The sequence below is a fragment of the Malania oleifera genome, chromosome 7 (assembly GCF_029873635.1).
Source record: "Malania oleifera isolate guangnan ecotype guangnan chromosome 7, ASM2987363v1, whole genome shotgun sequence".
Lineage (NCBI taxonomy): Eukaryota > Viridiplantae > Streptophyta > Magnoliopsida > Santalales > Ximeniaceae > Malania > Malania oleifera.
In genome coordinates, this window is record NC_080423.1 from 102,851,746 (window position 1) to 102,874,954 (window position 23,209).

General features: G+C 36.2%; 1 protein-coding gene across 1 annotated transcript; it reads right to left on the reverse strand.

The window, feature by feature from the left end:
* Nucleotides 1-2,795: 2,795 nt before the first annotated feature.
* Nucleotides 2,796-9,046, reverse strand: LOC131159732 (uncharacterized). The gene is made up of 6 exons (XM_058114873.1): nucleotides 8,720-9,046; nucleotides 8,474-8,566; nucleotides 5,204-5,453; nucleotides 4,980-5,076; nucleotides 3,238-3,303; nucleotides 2,796-3,109 (listed from the first exon to the last, which is right to left on the reverse strand). The coding sequence occupies exons 1-6, from the start codon at nucleotides 8,967-8,969 to the stop codon at nucleotides 2,942-2,944; spliced, it is 924 nt and encodes a 307-aa protein (XP_057970856.1). The 5' UTR covers nucleotides 8,970-9,046; the 3' UTR covers nucleotides 2,796-2,941.
* Nucleotides 9,047-23,209: the final 14,163 nt, after the last annotated feature.

Consider the following 23,209-nt stretch of genomic DNA (forward strand, 5'->3'; position numbering starts at 1 on the left):
ACTTGTTGGTAGCTACTTGGCACTTTAATGCCCCTAAAAATCTCAATGCTCCCACCATATTCTGTTTTTTTCTAAGGTTGCTGTCGAGGTTTCGGTTTCCCCTCGAAGGGCCTTTAGAACATTCAAAGTCTTTCGTTCAGGGCATTCCGCCACTCAATGCGGTCCCATGCAAAGGAAACATGAGACTTGGCACTCGACGCTCCCCACCACCTGTTCGTCTGCCCCTCCACTCCCTAATCTTTTATCTTTCCAAGAACTATTTATCTCCCTGTCCTTTCCCCCATTTGTAGGCTCATACACTTTATTGGGCCTAGAATCATTATTGGTGGACATGGGAAAATTTCGCTTCCCAGAATTGTTTGAAAAATCATCCAACTGTTCAGCAGTAGCGAAGGTGGCAGAGAGATCACTAGCACCTTGCCGGCGCAGTTCATTCTTCAGCCATGTCTTCAAACCCCGAAGAAAATGAAATAACCTGTCTGATTCGGTTATGTCTATGATGTCCAACATCAAGGCCTGATATTCTCGAACATAACTCCTTATTGAGTCGGTCAGTTGCAATTCCATTACTTTGCACCGTGCTATGTACTCTACATTTTCTGGGTAGAATTGGGTCTTCAACGCTTGTTTCAACCCTTCCCAAGTGTTAATGACACACTTATTGTGCTGAATATCATTCTAATTAGTTCTCCACCACAATTTAGTATCCCCAACCAGGTATACAGTTGCCATATTTACCTAGTCCGCTTCTAGATCCACTTATAAGCACATGAAGTAGTGCTCCATACCAAAGAAGAAATTATCCAGTTCCTTTGCATCTTGCGTACCCCCAAAACTTTTAGGTTATGGTACCTTTAATCAAAAACCCTCACTTGGATCTGCAATCGGCCTTTGGGCTATTTGTGCCACTGCATTCACTTTCACCGTCATCTCTTGTAAATCCCTCTGAACTTGGTCCACAACACTTTGGACATTGCCCATCTCCTTCAAATCTTCCTTCAAAGCAGTGATGGACTCCTTAACATCTTCTGCAAGGAAATCAAAATTATCCTTTAGCTCCCATAAGGAGCCCTTAAGCTCTATTGGCTCTCCTCGTTGGGATGAAAGAGATGGCAATATGCCCTCAATATGTTCCAGCCTACTCTCAAAGGCTTCCAATTGCTCGATACTCCTCTAGAAGGCCTCAAGCTCTATTGGCCTTTTCTCCAAGGATCTTACACATGGAATGAATTTTTCAAGTTTCTTAAGTCTCTCTACAAATTTTGATACCTCATAGAGATTTCCCCTAGGGGTTTTCTTCAACGGCCTCAAGCTCCGTTGACACGCCTTTCTCCTTTATCAATGTTGCCACCAACCCTTGGAGTTCACAACACGTTGTCTCCAAGGTTACAAGTTTTGTCTCAAGTGCCTCAATGTGCTTAACTTTTCCTGACTTGTTTCTCATGTTACCACTCATGGTGCTCGCACATACTGTGCTCTGATACCAACTTTCACAGACCCCCAAAATGGGACTCAAGTAAGGGCCGTGCAACACTCGTTGAGAGCTCTCCCCCAACGAGTCAACCAAATCTCACACGTTCAAGCCTACAAGCACGAGCATCAGGTGAGTCTCAATACTCAAGAGAAATAAGGAACAATATGATATCACACGAGCAATATATTTACATACACGGAATAAGGTTACAACAATCAGGTATATCACAATCTAAGGCAACAAAACACCATAATAAAAAGGACTACTTGTATTATTCAAATCCAAGAGAATAACCATACAAACGTTAACACAAATAATCATATATTCATTCTAAATCCCTAGAGAATACAATTATAGTAGTATCTCTCTCCCCCTTTTTCCCATTACATTGTCACTCCCTAGCACAGGACCTAACCAAAACAATAGTCCCAACACCAATGGAGCAAACTTTGCGGGGAAGTCCATCTTGGCCTCTTATAGCACTGTTTCATTCTGCTTCTTTGTGCTCTTCAATTCATTAGGGTTTTGTCTCTCTCTTCATGATCAAAATCCTCACAAGCAAATCCCCACTTCACTTGAGCTTCAAATCTGCATGGTAGCAATGTTCTTTACATATGGCATTGCCGTTGCTACCATTACCCCTAATGAAAACGGAGTAGGGACTTTTGTCACTCTGCTTACATCTGTCTCTCCTTCAACCGTTTCTCTTGTTGTCAAGTTGGCAAGACTACACATCAGGAGGCTTCCTGAACTTGTCTCAAACATAAAATCACTTGAAAGGATGGGGATGGATAGTTCACTAGAAGAGTACAATAACCAGAAGTATAATTGGTGCTCGATTTGTGATTGGGGCTATTATAATATACTTTTTTAAATCAGATGCCGTCAATGTGATCTCTCAAATGCTGCCTCAGCCAGAAAGAACCATTGCTCACAGATTTTGCAAGATAAAATGCCTGTGTGGAAACCCTGAAAAGGGGAAGTGATGCAAAGGGTGGATGCTGTAGTTAAATAGTGTTGCAAACAGTTGTTGATCAATTTTTAATGTATGATGCCTGACACCCTAGATCTCGAACACATTATTTTGCAGACTCAGTAAGGATAGCAGTTCAAAATAGAAGCAACAATAGATTGAGATCTGTGTGTTACAAAACTTGTTGAGAAGCTCACCTTATGCCTCAGTTCAAGCTGCAAATAAATATCCCTCGCTGGCTTTCTTTCTATTTTTTGTTAATTAAGTATTCAAATCATTGCTTTTTACTTTTAATATCATAGTTTACCCATCCATTATACACAAAGCAGTTTATCTCGCACAAGTTAGTGTTTGCAAATGTGAGCCATCATAAGAGTCAAATAAGCTAACAAAACCTTGGCGACAAAGTTTAGCAACTGAAATAAAAATCCCTACAATACAAATACTCCACTGCAAATTTTTGAAGTATATACTTGAGATGACTCCCCTGGAGATCAACATATTTTATAGGTTTTATTACCAATTTTACACTCAATGCCATTGAATTTGCAGGTAAAAATATGTTTTTGCAGTAATCCCTTCTTCAGTTCTTCGACCACTCTCTTTAAACTAATGCTTATGTCACCCAATGCCCAAGCAATGGATATATGAGGGCGTGGATCCTACAATCAATAACCAATAAAGCACATTACTTATATGAGGAATAATATGTCCTAGCAAAATTATTGCTCTAATTACCATAATAAAAGGTATCAACTGGCAAAATAACCATGAAAATAATCAGCCTCACCTTATAAAATTCAGGAAGATTATGAAGTTTATAAACCTCATTAACCAGTCGAATTTGCTTCGTAATCTGAAATTAATTCAAAATTTCAGAATCATGTTGAGAGAGTGGAACTTCAAAAAAGAACAATTTCAGCATATAAAATTAATGAAATAATCTTGCCATTTAGACAAACCTCAGCACCCAATGGATCTAAACAATCTTCCATATAACTAAAAAATAAATACCTGAATGAATAACTAAATGAAGGAAAAAATCCACAATTTGATTATGGCTTGATGCAATAATAAACAGGAAAGATAAAACTATCTCTGAGGCGCTGAAGAATACGGTATATTATTATATTGTGACAACCTTTGGATTTTAAATTTTTAAAGCCCTTAATTGCCTGATGGTGTGCTATATGCTTATGCTTTCCTTAATCATGCATTTTGTATATTATTTGTTTAGGTCTCTATATTATTGTAGGACACAACCCTATGAAAATACCAGCCCCATGGCATAAATGATATAACCCAAGTCCTTGTGGGTAATTCGGTAGACATTTTAGAATAAAAGAGGAGGGCTATTTATGAAAGAAATTTTATGGGAGAAAGGTTGAACTGCCATGTTGAAGACTTTAGATGCCTAAAATAGGAATAAGAATCAAAATAGTTACTTACTGATAAATTAACCAGGTGCTTAGATACGAATATTTGAAATTCCTCTGTATATGTTTTAAAAAACTAGAGTCTTTTCCTTCTTTAACTATGAGTTTAGAATAGTCTTCTTGTTTTTGAGATGGAGTAGGATTCAGAAATTAAAGCCTCATTGCCAAGTACAGCGAGTAAAAGTACCTACCATTGATGGATAAGAATTATTTGAATACACTTGCACAGTTGCATTCCGTTACTAAGCTTGTTACTTTCTTGTAGGCTGGACATCTAAATTGCCTTCTAGAGATTTTCATTCTTCCTCCTTATCACCCACCTTAATGACAAACTTTTTTTTTTTTCACATTTTTGTCACCTTACCATCCTTTCAAACCAACTCTTCCCCCACCAAACCCTAACTCTATCATCTACAATGTGTCAAAGGAAAACCACCATTATAGTTGATTCTTGATAGCACAAAAGTTTTGCTCCCCATTTTTTTCCTTCATATTTAAGACCCAAACATTCTTTTGTTTTTTTCTAGCATCCATGCCAATCATATACCTAAATATTTTCCTAACATTTTGACACTATGTTCACTTTTGCAAACATTTGCCCACCTTTGTGTATTGTAGGCAACCTTGTGCTTTCCTTTTTAATGGATGTACCAATTTAATAGCAAGGAAACCAACATGTCAACAATTACACCCAAAACTCACAGATACAATGACTTCTTATTTGGTGTTTGGAAGTATGGATTTTAAGCCATGGATTTGGAATTGGAACTGTGTGAAATTTGACTAAATTCAATACAATTTTGTGTTATTTTCGTCAAAATCCACAAAATCCCAAATCCAAGACTCAAACCCCATGTTCGCAAATGTGGTGTTAATATATTGGCTTATGCTGATAATAATAATATTAAGAGGCAATTTCACAACATGAAATGGAAGAAACACAATCCATAAACTACTAAATAATGCATTGATAACATCAAAAAGAAGACCTTAAAGAGCCCTTGCAAATGATTTTGCTAGGAGAGACCCTAACAAATTTACTTGAAAACAAACAAGACAAAAAGAGAAATTGTCAAAAGAAAGCTAGCCGGCATACCTCTACTAAGCCTCCTGCAATAACTTCAATTGATAGGAAGGACCGATTTTGCTCATCATTGACAAAAACCTCCCATCTACTAAAGTCAATCCAATAACTGTCTTACAATCACAAAAGAAAATATCTTAAATCCAACTGATGGAGAAATTGATCCAGCAGGCCAACTGTGCAATGCCTTACCACTGCACTAAAATGTACAAAGTAAAAGGCATTATAGAACTGACCGCTTCTGGAGCTGAAGCTTTTGGCGAAGCATTGTCACAACTGAGTCAATCTGGTGCACTCGGATTGGCACAGTTCTCCCCAAACTTATGTGAAATTCTCTTCCTAAGGCAACTTCATCAAGTTTGTGATCATCTTTACACAGAATGTTAAGTGGAATGTCAACATCAACAGCATGAAGACCAGGCATAAGTGATGTAACCTTCTTCAAAAACCTGGCCATCTCCCTCTTTGACGTAGATGGTATATGAACTACAAGCACACTATCTATTAAACTGCTGTATTAACTCCCAAACATTAAAGTTAAGTTGAAATTAGCCACAGAATAATATCCAAACTACGAGATCCCAACAGAAAAATCGAGCTCTGAGATAGCCATGCAAAGGATATCAAACGAAACATTGCAGGTAACTGCATTATGTGTCTAATTTTTCAATGGCTTCTGACTAGTTCTTCCCTGATGGCAGAACAAAGCAAAAGCATGCGACTCCATTATCTTACTCACAAAAACCTCATATTGCTGCAAGTAATTCTGAATAATTCATCAAGGAAAACCAAGGGAGTGCCAACCTAAACACAAAGCATATTTATATGATAAGAAAAACATCTATAACTGTCTGCATATCCATTTTGGCATGCCCGTGAAGCAGTCTAGTAGTGTTTTCAACATCTATCTTTAAGCTTTCAGATATCTCCTCACCCTAAAAAATTCTTCCATTTCTTTCCCTCATACAAACTAAAAAAAAATAGTGATAGGGATTAAGTTAGTAATTTTTCCTAACAGATTAATGACTTGAATCTAATATCTTAAGTTCTTGTAATGCCTGGGTTTATAGAAGTAACAATTGAAAAATCCTAAATTTATCCTATCTAGAACGGTTGTTACTGGTTGTGATGTTCACTCTAGAAAGTAGCAATTCATTCACCTTGAACTCCTCATTCCAATTCCTCTCCAATCTAAATTAGTTTCCATTTGCACAGCTAAATTATTGGTAAGGCTTATATGCTTGCCAGGGTCCAGAGTTTTTCCTTCAACCCAATATCAAATATGTTGAAATCAAGTTTTGTTATTGAAAAATTCTAGAGTCACAAACTTTATGAAATTCAGTTAAACATGACTCCTTCAGTGTTGGATTTACTAGGCGGTCCATTAATGTCCCATGTTTGTAAGATTGAAGGTAACTTCTAAAAAAAACTAAGAAGTATTTAGAAGCAACACCTTTGATCTTGACTATTGCTTATAAATTTCTTCACCCCCACCCCACCCAAGCAGTCCCTTTTATTAGCTTTCTCACGAGTAAAAAAGGTCTCTTATGCCTAGAAAAAACCGCCCCGGAGGGGGGGGGGGGGGAGGATGAAGGTCTCTGCTTTTCAGGCATTTTTAAAAAAAAAGTTCAGTAGTGGTTAATAAGAACTGCAATTTATTTATTTATTTATTTTTCAATTTTGGGAACCTAATGAAGTGTACTTTCAATCGAATGGTTGATATAGGTTAACTCTACCTACACAATTGATTATGGTGTTGACGGCACTACATACGATCATCTTGTCACACTATTGGCAGCGTACATTGTGGTGATTTGCCATATTTTCACTAGAACAAAAGAAAAAGACCAATTGGAAAATCTAGAATTTCCACATTATCAATTTTACTTTGAAAGGGATTTTATGCCACAAAAAATATTACCCAAAAACAAATAAAATCTTAAGCTTAGTATCCTCAGCACACAAAAAAATAAAGAAAAAAAGTCATGTGGTCCATTTCATTAGATGTGACAACAGCACAACTATAAAAAATGGATAACACAGGAAAGGCCCTTTAGGACAAATGAAGCGGCCCCAAATACAAGGATGGCATCAAAGGTAGCATTGGTATTGTGAAGGTAGAAACTGCACAAATAAAGAGGAATGCCAGGAAAGTTAAAGTTCTAGGAAAATTTTTTATTTCTCCTAAATGAGTCCCTCCCATGACAGGGGTGTCCCCAAACATGTTTCTCTACATAAACCATTATTTGCTTATAACTATTAACGTTACTAACACTCAGGATGGTTTATTGAGTACTGAGAGCTTTTCTTTTCACCTTTTTCTGCTAAGTTCATGTCACTCATTTATAAGTGACGACATCTAACAAATTTATTCCCCCTCCCCCTCCTCATGATAAATAAAGAAATTTATTAAGAGAGAAACAGAAATGCAGTATGTAGGACAAGGCATCCTCTAACTATTCCAGGAAACAACAAAAAGAAAAGAAAAAATTTCTATAAAACAATGGTATCAAAGCAATGCAATCCTATTCCACTATTAAAGAGAAGTCTTAGAATTTCTAGCATTCCTATCCACTCAAGGGCGCAAACAATGGCAAAAATTATATGTCTCCTCAAAGCTTTCCTGTCCTACTCATTCTCAAAATTCCCAAAATGAAAGAAGGTTAACAAAATCAATTCTCATCAAAACTACAAATTACTCCTCATACTCCATGAGAAAAGGGCAATGAATGACAAATGTGAACAGTCTCCAAACTCCTAAAGCAAAAGACACACATATCTGATGACACAGTTTTCTTTGGTCTTTTCCGTTGAAGCACAAGTAAAAGGTATTGATATTTTATTTCATTCAGGATCACAATCCAAGAAAAATTCATTAGTTTTTTTAGGAAGTTTTTGCTTTTCAAAGAAATGAATGTATAATAAAATACTAGCACTAGGCGTGCAAATCATCTGAATTATAAAATAAAAAAGAAAAGAAAAAGAAGAACCCTTGCAAGAAAAGTTCCCAGAGGCATATAAACCCAATTTCTTTAGCCCCTCACCAAAGATGTAAAAAGAATCAGGCACGAACTTTAGAGGAATGAGATACATGCTCCTTGTTTTGACTCACTGATGTGTCATTCTACCATGGGTTGCCAAATTCTTGATATCAAGAAATTTTTTAAAAAAAAAAAGGATCTTATTAACATGTGACAATACTTGTCGGTCATAATTTTGAGTAGGAAGAGTATGGCTAACATTTTCCAAAAGGTTATGAACAATTTTAAATTGATAAGCATTTTTTCCAAATACACGTAACCAAATTAAACAATTGATACACAATAGAATTGCGTTAGTATCCCTAATGAATCAGATAACTTATAAGTTCATTCAAGTTACGAAATTCACTGAAACAATGGATTACCCAGCGTAATCTCTCAATCTAAGCAGACTAAACAGGCAAGAACGCGCTGAAAACTATTCAAACAAGAAGTGAGACCAAAACCCAGAAAGGAATAAAGAACCTGGGATGAATACATGCAATGCGTAGTTCCCTTCAACATGAGGAAAGCTCCTGACCCGACTCGTCTGACCACTTCGCAAGTAATCACTAGTCCCTTCGTTAACAAAAATATCAAACAGTTGGTGGCTAAATACAAATAAAGTAGCAGCATTTGAAAGTGTGTTTTCCAGTTTCTCGCAGCAAAAATCAAAGATAATTGTGTTTTTGAAAGCGATTGAAGCACCTTCCAAAAGCTAATTGTGCTTACCGAGGGAATTGGGGGGGTTGAGGAGTGAGAGAGGAGGCGGCGGCAGACAAGTTTGTGCTTCGGAATTGGATTTCTGCGCTGAATTTGGAGTGGGTGGTGGAGAAGGAGAATCGAAATTGGAATCGGAGTCGGAGGAAGCGTCTCCATAGGAAGCTCTCAGAGCCTCCATTTTCCTCTTCTCCCCGTTAACAGAGCCCCTTCTGTACAACGTCGTTCTAGGCACTCGCACTTCGCACCGGCACTGGCACATATGCTGCTGGCATGCGGGTCGGGTTAGGTTGGAACGGGTGGAACCAGCTCATGGTGGGCTTGATTGAATCCTGTTGTAAAACATGTATATGTATGTAGATGAATATGTAAATAATAGGTTAGAACTATGTGATTAATCTTTATATTATCAACTATATACGGACATGTTTTATAATAAAATGTGATAATAATAAGATTAGCAACATTTAGTTTCTGAAAAATTAGATTGTTGAATTTTTATAGTTTCAAATTTTTATTTTTCTTCTTTTATTTTATTTATAACATGTTATCAGCACGATCAAATTTGTAATGATTTAACAAGTTTTGTTATTATTATTTTAAGGTAAGAATCTTATTTTCTTTAACATTTGTTATCTATATAACTTTAGTTTTTCGTCAAACTATATTTATATGTTAATTATATCTCTTATTTTGAGTACGTGCCCTTAAACATTTTTATGTTGGGATATATGTAAGAATAATATTTTCATTTAATATATGCCTAATTTTAAATTTTTATTTATTTTCAAAATGACTTTATGATGTCAAACCTTACAAAACTTGAATTCGTTGTTCTTGTTATTTCTGGAAGAAATTATCTGTCATGGGTACTTGATGTTGAGATTCACCTTAATGCTATGAATCTTGGAAGTACAATTGAAGAAGGAAATCAAACATCCCTACAAGATCGCGCAAAGGTAATGATTTTCCTTCGAGACCATTTACACGAAGAATTGAAAATTGAGTACCTTACTATTAATGATCCATTAAATGAGAGACATGAACACCAAAAAATAGTAATTCTTCCAAAAGCTTGATATGATTGGATAGACGTGCGATTGTAAGATTTTAAAACTATAAGTGAATATAATTCAACCTTATTTAAAATTATCTCTCAATTGAAGTTATGTAGAGAAAAGAATTACCGATGATGATATGTTAGAAAAAACATATTCGACTTTCCATGCCTCGAATGTGCTCTTACAGCAACAATATCGAGAGCGTAGATTTACAAAATATTCTGAACTAGTTTCTTATTTACTTGTGATTGAACAAAATAATGAATTTTTGTTGAAAAATTATTAATCTCGTCCAATGACTCAACACCATTTCCTAAAGTGAATGTGATTTTTTCTCAAGGTCGTGGATGATGTCATGGTAGTAAAAGGGATTGTGATAGGAAAAATTGTTGGACCCGTGATGATTATCCTTCAAAGTTTGAAAGCAAAGGTACTGAAAAAACTCAAAGGAAAAAGGACAAAGAATAAAGAAAGCTTTGAACAAAATAACAAAATGTAAAATAATGATAATATTTGCTATAGGTGTGGAACAAAAGGTCATTGGTCTCGAATATGTCACACTCCTAAATACCTAGTTGATTTTTATAAGGCATCGTTAAAAGGAAAAGGGAAAAATGCTGAAGTGAATTTATCTGAACCCATTGATGCTAAGTATGAGTCTCCTTTGGATGTTGATTTTGATGTTTTTGATTTTTTAGAGGATCCTAGTGACAAAATTGATCATTTGATTGGGAATGTCTAAATTATCTTTATGTTTATGTCATTTTGAAAAAATTAACTTATGTATTTTTTAATTAAAAGTTTTACATATAATATGTTTGGTAATATTTTTTTTTTATCTTTTCTAATTCTTAATTATTACTTTTCATTTACTAGATCATACAAAATAAACTTGATAAAATGAAGGATGACATGTGTTTGGTGGATAGTGGCACGACTCACACAATTCTTCGTGTTAAAAAATATTTCTTGCAATTAACATTAGCTGAAATTAATATTAATACAATATCTTACTCTGCAAATGTAATAGAGGGCTTTGGAAGAGTTCATATTATGTTTCCAAATGGACAAAATTGTATATTGATGATGCATTGTATTCTAGTAGATTTCGAAGAAATATACTAAGTTTTAAAGATATACGTTGCAATGAATATCATGTTGAAATAAAAAATGAAAGGAGATATGAAATATCTTTTTATTACATCTACAGTTTCAAACAGAAGATCATATTAGAGAAATTTTCAATTTTTTCATATGGCCTATATTTCACAAAGATAAGGAAGGTTGAATCAAATTTTATGCACCAGAAGTGCTCCGAGCCTAGAAGTTTTATACTTTGGCATGATCGTTTTGGCCATTCTGGTTCAACTATGATGTGACGAATCATTGAAAATACACATGAACATCCATTAAAGAATCAGAAAGTTCTTTTACCTAGTGATTAATTTTGTACTTCTTGTGCTCAAGGAAAACTACTTGTTAGACCTTTTCCATCTAAATTATCTTTAGAGTCTCCATCTTTTCTATAAAGAATACAAGGAGATATTTGTGGCCCAATCCATCCATCTTGCGGACCATTTCGATATTTCATGGTTTAAATTGATCCTTCCACTCGATGGTCATATATTTGTCTACTTTCAACTCGTAATGTTGCTTTTGCTAAATTTCTTACTCAAATAATAAAGTTAAGATCAAGTTTTCTTGATCATCCCATTCAGACTGTCCGTTTAGATAATGCGGGTGAATTTTCTTCAAAAGCATTCTATGACTATTGCATGTCAATAGGAATAAGTGTTGAATATTCTATTGCACATGTTCATACACAAAATGGTTTATCGGAATCCTTCATTAAGCATTTACAATTTATTGCTAGACCTATGCTTATGCAATCAAAGCTTCCCGTATCTGCTTGGGGTCATGCTATAGTGCATGTTGCGTCTTTGATTAGAATTAGACCAACTGCATATCACAAGTTTTCACCTTCACAGTTTGTGTTTAACCACCAACCTAATATATCTCATCTTAAAATTTTTGGTTGCGCCGTATATGTTCCTATTGCACCTGCACAAAGAAGTAAGATGGGACCACAACGTCGTCTTGGTATTTATGTTGGTTTTGATTCTCCTTCTATCATTAGATATCTTGAACCACTAATAGGTGATCTTTTTAGAGCAAGATTTCTAGATTGTCAATTTGTTGAATCAATTTTTCCGTCATTAGGAAAAGGAAAAGGAAAAGGTAAGGATTAAAAATACAAGAAATTTGTTGGAACGCACCAACTTTGTCTAATCTTGATACACACACAAATCAATGTGAACTTGAAGTTCAAAGAATAATTCATTTGCAGAATAATGCAAATCAATTGCCATATGTTTTTATAGACACCAAAAGGGTCACTCAATCACATGTTCCGACTACAAATATTCCTACTAGATTGATTGTTCCTGAAGAACACCTAATGGGAATAGCAGCTAATGAATCTAAAGGGCGCTAGAAGCATGGTAAACCAATTGGTGCAAAGGATACTGTTCTTCGAAAGAAAAATGAAATGAATAAAAGTGACACTTCAAAAGAGTTCATTAACACTCAAGAAAAGGTTTTAAGAAATATAAATCAACACTTCCATATTTCCACAGAAGCAACATCAGAAGTGGTTTTGGTACCGAAAATTATGAGATCTCATTAAAATTTGAAAATATGCGGAGAAGAAATGAAATTATTGTTGACAATGTGTTTGCATGTACGATTGCTTCAAAAATTATTAATGATAATGAGCTTGAGCCTTAAACTGTAGAAGAATGTTGATAATGAAATGATTGGGCAAAATGGAAAGAAGCAATACATGCTGAGCTAGACTCATTAGCCAAACATAAGGTATTTGGACCAGTAGTTCCAACACCTGAGAATGTCAAACCTGTTGGGTATAAATGAGTTTTTGTATGTAAAAGAAATGAAATAAATGAAATTGTGAAATACAAGACGTGTCTTGTGGCACAAGGTTTCTCCCAAAGGCTTGGTATAGATTATAATGAGACCTATTCCCCTGTTATGGATGTAGTTACTTTTAGATTTTTGGTTAGTTTAATGGTTTCTGAAGGACTTGACATACACCTCATGGACGTAGTAACAATTTACTTGTATGACTCATTGGATAATGACATATGTATGAAAAGCCCTGAAAGTTTTAAAATGCTTGAAGCATATAATCCAAAACAACAACAAATGTATTTTGTTAAATTACAAAGATCCTTGTATGGATTGAAGCAATCTGGATGAATGTGGTAAAATTGTCTAAGTGAATATTTGTTGAAAATTAGATATGAAAATAATCCTATCTGTCCTTGTGTTTTCATTAAGAAGATAAATTCTGGATTTTCTATAGTCGCAATTTATGTTGATGACATAAACATAATAGGAACTCCAGAAGAGATCTCAACAACTACTGACTACTTAATGAAAGAATTTCAGATGAAGGATCTTGGTAAGACAAAATTTTGCCTTGGTTTTCGAGTTGAACATTTAACAAGTGGAGTTCTTATTCATCGATCATCTTATATAGAAAAAATCTTGAAACAATTTTATATGGATGATTTTTATCGATTAAGAACCCCGATGGTTGTTCGTTTATTTGATGTGAAAAAAGATCTTTTTCGTCCTTGAGAAGATGATGAAAAAATCCTTGGTCCCGAAGTACCCTATCTTAGTGCAATTGGAGAACTCTTGTATCTTGTAAATTGCACTAAATCAAATATAGCTTTTGCAGTAAATTTTCTGGCAAGGTTTAGTTCTACACCAACTCAGAGATATTGGAATGAAGTAAAACATGTCCTTCGTTATCTCCGTCGCACATCCGATATGGGTTTGTTTTACCCAAAGGGAGCAAAGTCGGATTTGAAAGGATATGCTGATGCTGGATTTCTTTTTGATCTTTATAAAGTTTGATCACAAACAAGTTATATCTTTACATGTGGTGATACTAGTATCTCATGGCGATCTGTAAAGCAAACAATCACCGCTACCTCTTGAAACCATTCAGCAATATTGGCAGTTCACGAAGCAAGTCGTGAATGTGTATGGTTAAGAACTATATGTTAGGAACCTGTGAGCATCCAGAAAGATGTGCGACCAAAAATTTAACTTGGTTCAGTCAATATTGACCTACGTCCATGGAGCACACACCAAATATTCACTATTTCACTGAAAATTACAATTCTTACTCTCTCTCTCTCCCTCTCCCTCTTCCTCCTCTTTATCCTCTATGCTCTCTGACTCTCTGAGCTTCTTACTTGTATCTATTACATTTCTCAGCCCTCTATTTATAGAGCTGAAATTTAAAACACAATTAATACATTAAATTGCAAATTTGGGGGTTTCATCCATCAAGATAAAATCTAAATGAATGGAGAGATAAATGGACCGCGTTTCCAACTCAACTCCATAAATGGACCGCGTTTCCAACTTAGCTCCATAAATGGACCGCGTTTCCAACTTAGCTCCATAAATGGACCGCGTTTCCAACTTAGCTCTAGCTCCTGGCTATCTCCTAGCTATAGCTACAACAATCTCCCACTTGGAGACAGAGACGCCTCCTCAATCAGTATCATGAATAAGTGATGTGCTCAAAAAATATGTCTTCAGACATGAAGACCAACTGAAGTTGAACACAACTTCAGTTTCTCTGTAGTCACCACCTTCTTGTCTGCTCGATTCCTGCGGACTAATCTGATGGCTGTCAGCTTCACAACTGGTGCAAAGATGCCGGTGTAGTCAATCCCTTCCTTCTGTTCAAAGTCTTTAACTATCAATCGAGACTTGTACCTTCTGGAGCCGTCATGCTCCTCTTCGATTCTATACACCCACTTGTTGTGAAGGCCTTTGGGCAACTCAACTAGTTCCCACGTTCTATTGGAGGTGAAGGACTTCATCTTATCTTTCATCGCAAGCTCCCACTCGCTCGTATCTGCCACCTGACATGCTTCATCATAGCATTCAGGCTCTCCTCCATCTATAGGAAGTAAATAATTAATGTACCTTCTGTTTGGTACATGGGACCGAGTAGATCTCCTAAGCTCCGAAGCTAAAGTAGGAGATGGTGGTGCGACGATCTGCTCTACTGGTTCCTCCACCTGAGGATTCTTAGCATTTTGCTATTGTGTCCCGACACATTCTAAGTGGACTAGTTCTAGTCTCTTCTTCTTTGGGGCATGGGTGTTTATCTGGAAACTAACCCTTTTCTGTTTCTCGACTATACAATCCTCACACATGTCAATCTGCACAGACTGTAGACCACTCAATTTCTCTTTTGAGTGCAACACCCTAAGTGTGACGCCCCAATTTTTGTACAATTTTTTTTCTCAATAATAAATAATCACGTCATAAATCCACAAATCGGCCACGTCAACAATCCTACTATCATTCACACGACCTGACCCACATTGGGTACCGGGTAAAAAGTTATTTTATTATACAACCTAACAGCGAAAGACAATACACACATATAAGTCAGAATACAATACCCAGAGTATCCATATACACATATACAGAATACTATCTCATATCCAAAAACAATACAACCCTAGGGAATCACACCTCCCTAGTCAAAACTTACCCTGTATGTCAGGGTCTCAGCTCCCTATGATCACGGAGCTCTACCACCTGACCTATCTCTGTCCCCTGAAAAATTTAGATAATTTGGGTGAGACATATCTCAGTAAGAAGGAATAAATTATTTATAGTGTGTGGCCATATGAATACAATTATAACACACTTTTCTTTTCAAATCACCATTTCATTTGATAAAATACACTGATATACACATTCTCATAATCATATAGGTATACAACACAAACTTTTATAAGCTTTAAAAATCATTTCTCAAAATCGATCATTCCAACACATTTTTACCTGCGAAGTTCCTGAGAATATGGAAGATTACCCGCCCATACAGGTAGCTTCCCTCTGCCCTAACACGTTATGCAGCTGGGTATGATCACATCTGATACCTATCAGGGCACTTACCTTACTCAGTAAGCCCTCAGACGGAGAGTTTCACTTCGCCTCAATTATTTATATTATTAACTCACGTCGTTCCATTTCTCAATTTTATCATTCTTTATTTATCAATTTCCATTCTTTCTTTCATTCTCATTTTAGCCAATTTTATCATTCTTTCACTTTTCATTTCCACTTTACTTTCCGGCTCATGAGTATCCTCGATATCAAATATCAACATCGCGTTTGTAACTCATGGCCACCCTGAGGACCTTTCAATACACGTCATGCTTCCCCCCATGGTCAAGGTTGTGCGGCCCGAAGGCTGGATCTAACCGCGGTTGGCTGACCTAGTTAGATCAAATATCATATCACATATCACGTTTGTAGTACGACTAGCTGGCCAATAACCCTGATCCGGACTCAAGGGGCCCAACAATCCTACACAATGGCACAGTCAACTGTCACGCCACACGCTCCAAGAGTCCGTGTGGTTGCACTAACACTACTCGCAACGGTACCGTGCTCAATATCATAACCATCCAACAAGGTTTACCACCACATACCCTCAGTCATTATGCGGTATTGACATTTTATCATTCATATTTCACGTATTTCCACATTTCTTATTTTCATATTGCAGAATTAACATTACAATATTTTCATTTTACATATTCACATTTCAATATCAATATTCTCAACACATTTCATCATTTAAATGATATTTTCTCAGTTCATAATTTATCTCATCTCATACTATCATATACATATCTTATTTCATAATTACTCAATATTTCTCAAAAAATATTTCCATATTTCATTTTTCTTCATTTTCTCAGAGAATACATTTCTTGCACATTTCACTTTCATCATTTTCCCACATTTCAATTCTCATATTAAAACACATTTCAGTATTACATATTTCACAGGGTAAATTATCTAACTCAGTTTAAACATTTCTCAATAAAAATCATATGTCACACAAATTTCATCTGATATTTATATCATAATAAATTTCAAGTAAAATAACATACGTCATTTTCACATATTTCTCAACTCATAATTTTCGTAAAAAGATTGTTATAATTTATTCCTCTTACCTGACTTATTGAGAGTCTCACTAGAATCCCAAAATCTCACGCCCACGGCGCCTGAAATTTAACTACTACAATTTACATTTTTCCTAAGATTAATTAATCTATTTCTCCAAAATAATATTCATCTAGCCTTCCCTAGGCTCCATATACCTCAAAATAATATTTAAACTATTATTTAACATCCCCACTTAATTTTCTGAATTTTGCCTACGGGTCCCAAAATTACACCCGCGACGCTCACCCGGACCCTAAATTCTAGAAATCCTACTTCACGTCCGGATGCTCAATATTTTAGCACTTCTAAATTAATGCTAATTAATTAAAAATAAGTCCCTTAATAATCCCCACACCCCAAATTTGGGGTTTTGGCCCGACACCCCCACGAGAATTCCGTCTCGCTAGACTTGTAGAAAATCATCCCTAAATTCTCATGGTGGTGTCCGTTTGTCAATTGGACTTATATTTTGCAAGAAATTAAAAAAAAAAAAAAAAGGAAAAATGGCTTACCTCAGGGAATACACCTATGCCACTCCTACCACTGATCCGCTCCGGTAGAAATGATGGCAGCGAAGAATGGAGTCCAGTGGTATCTTCGGATTTTCGATTGGGCAAAAATTCGTCACGAAATCGAGGAGAGAGGGAGAGAGAGAGAGAGAATTCAGAGCTACGTAAACAAAAAGAAAAGAAAAGAGAAGAAAGAAGAAGAAGAAAGAAGAAGCCAAAAGGTTCCTTCAGGATAATAATAATAATAATAATAATAATAATAATAATATATTTAATTAATATTAATAATAATATATTTTATTAATAAAAATAAAAATAAATTTTAATTATTATTTTTATTTTTTAAAAAAATTTGATTAATTAATTAATTAATTAATTATTATTATTATTATTATTTGAAATCATTCCACTAATCTTCTATATCCCTTTTTGGGGTTATTACATTCTCCCCTCCTTATAAAAATTTCGTCCTCGAAATTTGCCATTCCCCTATTTCACTTTCTTAGCAAAAATATTTCCAATTTTTATTAATTACCTTCACTTATGGCGGAGGAATACCGTGGTTACAACGAGGATTCTGGGAGATTACAACTATTCAAAATTCTCCCAAAACCATTCACGTTTCAAAACTAAAAATTCTATCTATCCTACGTTACACTATACAAATAAAACTACAATACTATTCCATTTACTTGACTGGCTCAGCTCTAAACTCCACTGAATAAGTGCGAATATCTCTGGCGTATCTGATCCTCTAGTTCCCAGGAAGCCTCCTCAATGGCATGGTTGCGCCACAGAACTTTTACTAGTGGAATCTTCTTCGTGCGTAGTTCTTGTTCCTTCTAGTCAAGAATCTGCACTGGCACTTCTTCATAAGCTAAAGTATCACCCAACTCCAGTGCTTTATATTGGGTCATAGGGGAGGGGTCTGGGACGTATTTCCTCAACATAGAAAAGTGGAATACGTCATGGATCTTAGATAGGACCAGTGGTAATGTCAAACGATAGGCAACTAGACCCACTCTCTCAAGAATTTCGAATGGTCCAATATACCTAGGGCTCAACTTACCCTTCCTCCCAAACCTCACAACACCCTTAAGCAATGCCACCTTCAGGAATATGTGATCTCCTGTGTCAAACTCCAATTCTCGCCATCGAGTATCAGTATAACTCTTCTGTCGGTTCTGCGCTGTCCTGATCCTGTCTCTGATGAGTCTGACTTTATCCTGAGTCTGCTGTATCAGCTCTAGCCCTAATACCTGTCTCTCTTCAACCTCATCCCAGTACAACGGGGACCAGCACCTTCTGTCATAAAGCGCCTTATACGGTGCCATCCCAATGCTGGCCTGGAAGCTGTTGTTATACGCAAACTCAACCAGTGGCAAATACTGCATCCAACGACCTCCAAAGTCTAGCACACATGCTCACAGCATATCCTCCAGAATATGTATTGACCTCTCTGTTTGTCCATCTGTCTAAGGATGAAAAGTTGTGCTGAACGATAACTGAGAACCCATGGCCCTTTGCAGACTTTTCCAAAAACGAGATATGAATCGTGGGTCTCTATCTGAAACTGTGGACACTAGGACACCGTGGAGTCTAACTATTTCCTAGATGTATAACTCAGCCAATTTGTCCATGGAGTAGCTAACTCTGATCAGCAAAAAGTGGGCTGTCTTCGTCAATCGATCCACCACTACCCAAATAACGTCCTATCCATGCAATGCTGGCTATAATCCTAAGACAAAATCTATCGTTATATGCTCCCACTTCCACTTAGGAATGTGGAGTGGCTGCAACGATCCCGCCGGTCTCTGATGCTCAGCCTTTACTTGCTGGCACGTCAAACATTGATCCACAAACTGAGCTATCTCCCTCTTCATGTTGCTCCACCAGAAGGACTCTCGGAGATCTCTGTACATTTTAGTGCTACCCGAATGTATAGTATATAGGGACCGATGTGCTTCTTCCAAAATGACCCTCTTGATCTTAGGATTGGCAGGAACACATAACCTGGTACGGAATCTCAAGGCTCCATCATCTGAAATGCTAAACTCTGGTTGACCATCTTGTACCTTTCCCATAAGTTCTACTAGTTCTCCATCATTCCTCTAAGCTGCTTTAATCCTCTCCTGTAGAGTCGGCTGCAAAACCAAGTCAGCAATGAACTCCTGGTGATCGCCCTTTACCAGTTCCACACCAAGCCTCTCTAGATCCATCCGAATCAGATGCTGAATCTCCACTGCAGATATAGATTAATCTACTTGTAAAAACCCCAAAAAAAGATATAAAAGATTAATAGAATGATTCCAAAAAAATACAAAAAATTTTAAAAAATTAAATAAAAAAAAATATTAATTAATTAATTAAATGAATTTTTAAAAAAAAAAGAAAAAAAAATTAATTAATTAAAATTAATTTTATTTTATTAAAAAATTATTATTATTATTATTATTATATTTATATATATATATATTATTATTATTCTTCTTCTTCTTCTTCTTCTTCTTCTTCTTTTCTTTTCTTTTCTTCTCTGCAACTCTTTAAACTCTCCCTCTCTCCTCGATTTCGTGGCGAATTTTCACCCGATCGAAAATCCAAAGATACCATTGGACTTCATTCGCTGCTGCCGTCATTTCTACCAGAGCGGATCGGTGGTTGGAGCGACGTAAGCATATTCCTGGGGGTAAGCCATTTCTCCTTTTTTCTTTAATTTCTTGCAAAATATAAGTCCAATTGACGAACGGACACTACCACGAGAATCTAGTGATGATTCTCTACAAGTCTAGTGTGACGAAATTCTCGTGAGGGTGTCGAGCCAAAACCCCAAATTTGGGGTGCGGGGGTTATTAAGGAGCTTATTTTTAATTAATTAGAATTAATTTAGAAATGCTAAAATATTAAGCATTTTGGGTTGAAATAGAATTTCTAAAATTTAGGGCCTGGGTGAGCACCGCAGGTGTAATTTTGGGACCCTCAAGAAAAATTTAGAAAATTAAGTGGGTGTTTTAAATAATAGTCTAAATATTAATTTGAGGTATATGGGGCCTAAGGAAGGCTAGATGGGTATTGTTTTGGAGAAATAGATTAATTAATTTGGGAAAAATGCAAATTGCAGGAGTTAAATTTTGGGCGCCAAGGGCGTGAAATTTTGGATTCTAGCGAGACTCTCAGTAAACCAGGTAAGGAGAATAAATTATAACAGTGTTTTTAGAATTATTATTTGAATTAATATATGAAAATGAGCATATGATATTTTGTCTAAAAATTATTATGATATAAATATCAGATAAACTGTGTGGCATTTGAGTGATGTTAAATTGTGGTATTTTGGAGTGTAAAATATAACGGTAAGTAATTTCTAAGAAAATATTGAGATGAGAATTACTTATGTGATTAGTGAAAAATAATGTAATATGTTATTATTATATGAGTAGAAATGTTTTGCCTGGAAAATGGGATTTTGTGAATTATTGATATTGGAAAATAATGAAATGTGGTATTTATTTATAAGTGAAAATTATTTGCATGAGAAGTGAGTATTTTGGGAAAATGTGAAAAATACATGAAATATGATATATGATATTATGAGATGATGAAATGTGCACAGAAAATGATGAAAATATTTATATTGAACTGAATTGTGATATACTGGAATATAATTGATGAAATGCCAATACCGCATAATGATTGCGGGTATGTGGTGGTAAACCCTGTTGGATGATTATGATATTCAGTACGGTACCGTTGCGAGTGGTGTTAGTGCAACCACACGAACTCTTGGAGCGTATGGCGTGATAGTCAATTGTGCCATTGTGTTGGGTTGTTGGGCCCCCTGAGTCCGGATCAAGGTATTAGGCCGGCCAGTCGTATTATAGACGCGATATGTTATATGATATTTGATATAACCGGGTCGGCTAACAGCGGTTAGATCCAACATTCGGGCCGCATAACCTTGACCATGGGGGGAAGCATGGTGTGTATAGAAAGATCCTCAGGGTGGCCATGAGTTACAGACACGATGTTGGTATTTGATACCAAGGATACTCATGAGTCGGAAAGTAAAGTGTAAATGAAAAGTGAAAGAATGATAAAATTGGCTAAAATGAGGAATGAAAGAAAGAATGGAAATTGAGAAATAAAGAATGATAAAATTGAGAAATGGAACAGTGTGAGTTAATAATATAAATAATTAAGGCGAAGTGAAACTCTCCGCCTGAGGGCTTACTGAGTAAGGTGAGTGCCCTAATGGGTATCAGATGTGGCCATACCCGGCTGCATAACATGTTAGGGCAGAGGGAAACTACCTATATGGGCGGGTAATCTTCTTTATTCTCAGGAACTTCACGAGTAAATATGTGTTGGAAATCATTGAATTTGATAAATGATTTTAAAGCTTATAAAATCTTGTGTTGTATATCTATATGATTATGTGTATGTGAATATCAGTGTATTTTCTTAGATGAAATGGTGATTTGAAAAGTAAAGTGTATTATAATTGTACTCATTTGGCCACACACTGTAAATAATTTATTCCTTCTTACTGAGATGTGTTTCACCCAATTTATCTAAATTTTTCAGGGAACAGAGACCAACCGGGTGATAGAGCTCCGTAATAGTAGGGAGCTGAGACCCTGATACACAGGGTGAGTTTTTGGACTAGGGGAGATGTAATTCCCCTAGAGTTGAATAGTAATTTTTAGTATGGGAAGGTAGTGTGAATATTTGTATGTATGTTGATAATCTGGGTATTGTATTCTGACTGATATGTGTATATTGTCTTCCGCTATTAGGTTGAATATAATAAAATACTTTTTACCCGGTACCCAATGCGGGTCGGGTTGTATGAATGGTAGTAGGATTGTTGACGTGGCCGATTTGTGGATGTTGTGGATTTATGACGTGATTATTTATTTATTATTAAAAAAATTGTACGAAAATTGGGGCGTCACACCACTGATTTCCGACTCAAAGCATCAGCGACCACATTAGCCTTTCATAAGTGGTAGCTGATAGTGCAGTCGTAATCCTTTATTAGCTTCAACCATCTCCTCTACCTCATATTCAATTCCTTCCGCATGAAGAAATACTTTAAGCTCCTATGATCAGTAAATATCTCACACCTACTCCCATATAGATAGTGCCTCCAAATCTTCAGTGCGTAAACAATCGCCGCCAACTCCAGATCATGGGTAGGGTAGCTCTTCTCATATTCTTTCAACTGTCGTGAGGCATAGGCTATCACTCTCCCTCACTGCATCAACACGCATCCGAGCCCTTTATGGGACACATCACTATAAATTACGAATCCTTCTTCTCCTAAAGGAATCATCAACACAGACGTAGTGATGAGTCGCTGCTTCAATTCCTGGAAGCTCTATTCACATTCATTAGACTACTCAAACTTCACTCCCAACTTGGTTAATCGGGTAAGTGGACCTGACAATCTAGAGAAGCTCTCAAAAAATCTGCGGTAGTACCCGGCCAATCCCAGGAAACTCCTGATCTCGTGCACGTTCTTTGGTCGTGCCCAGTCTACTACTACCTCATTCTTACTTGGATCAACAGAAATACCACCCTTGGATATGACGTGTCCAAGGAAGGTAACCTGTTCCGGCCAAAACTCACACTTCTTGAGCTTCGCATATAGCTTCTTCTCGCAACACCTACAACACTATACTCAGATGCTCCTCATGCTCCTCTGGACTCTTCGAATACACTAGTATATCATCAATAAATACTACAACAAACTGATCCAAGTACTGGTGAAAGCCCCTGTTCATCAAATCTATAAACACTGTAGGAGTATTCGTCAACCCAAACGACATAACTAAAAATTCATAGTGCCC

Excerpts from the sequence above, each read along its gene's own strand:
- LOC131159732 (XM_058114873.1), bottom strand. The coding sequence starts at position 8,969 with ATGTGCCAGTGCCGGTGCGAAGTGCGAGTGCCTAGAACGACGTTGTAC. Across the intron at positions 5,454-8,473 it reads ATTGCATGTATTCATCCCAG|TTCATATACCATCTACGTCA; the intron begins GTTCTTTATTCC and ends GTGTGCTTGTAG. Across the intron at positions 3,304-4,979 it reads TTGCAGGAGGCTTAGTAGAG|ATTACGAAGCAAATTCGACT; the intron begins GTATGCCGGCTA and ends AATTAATTTCAG.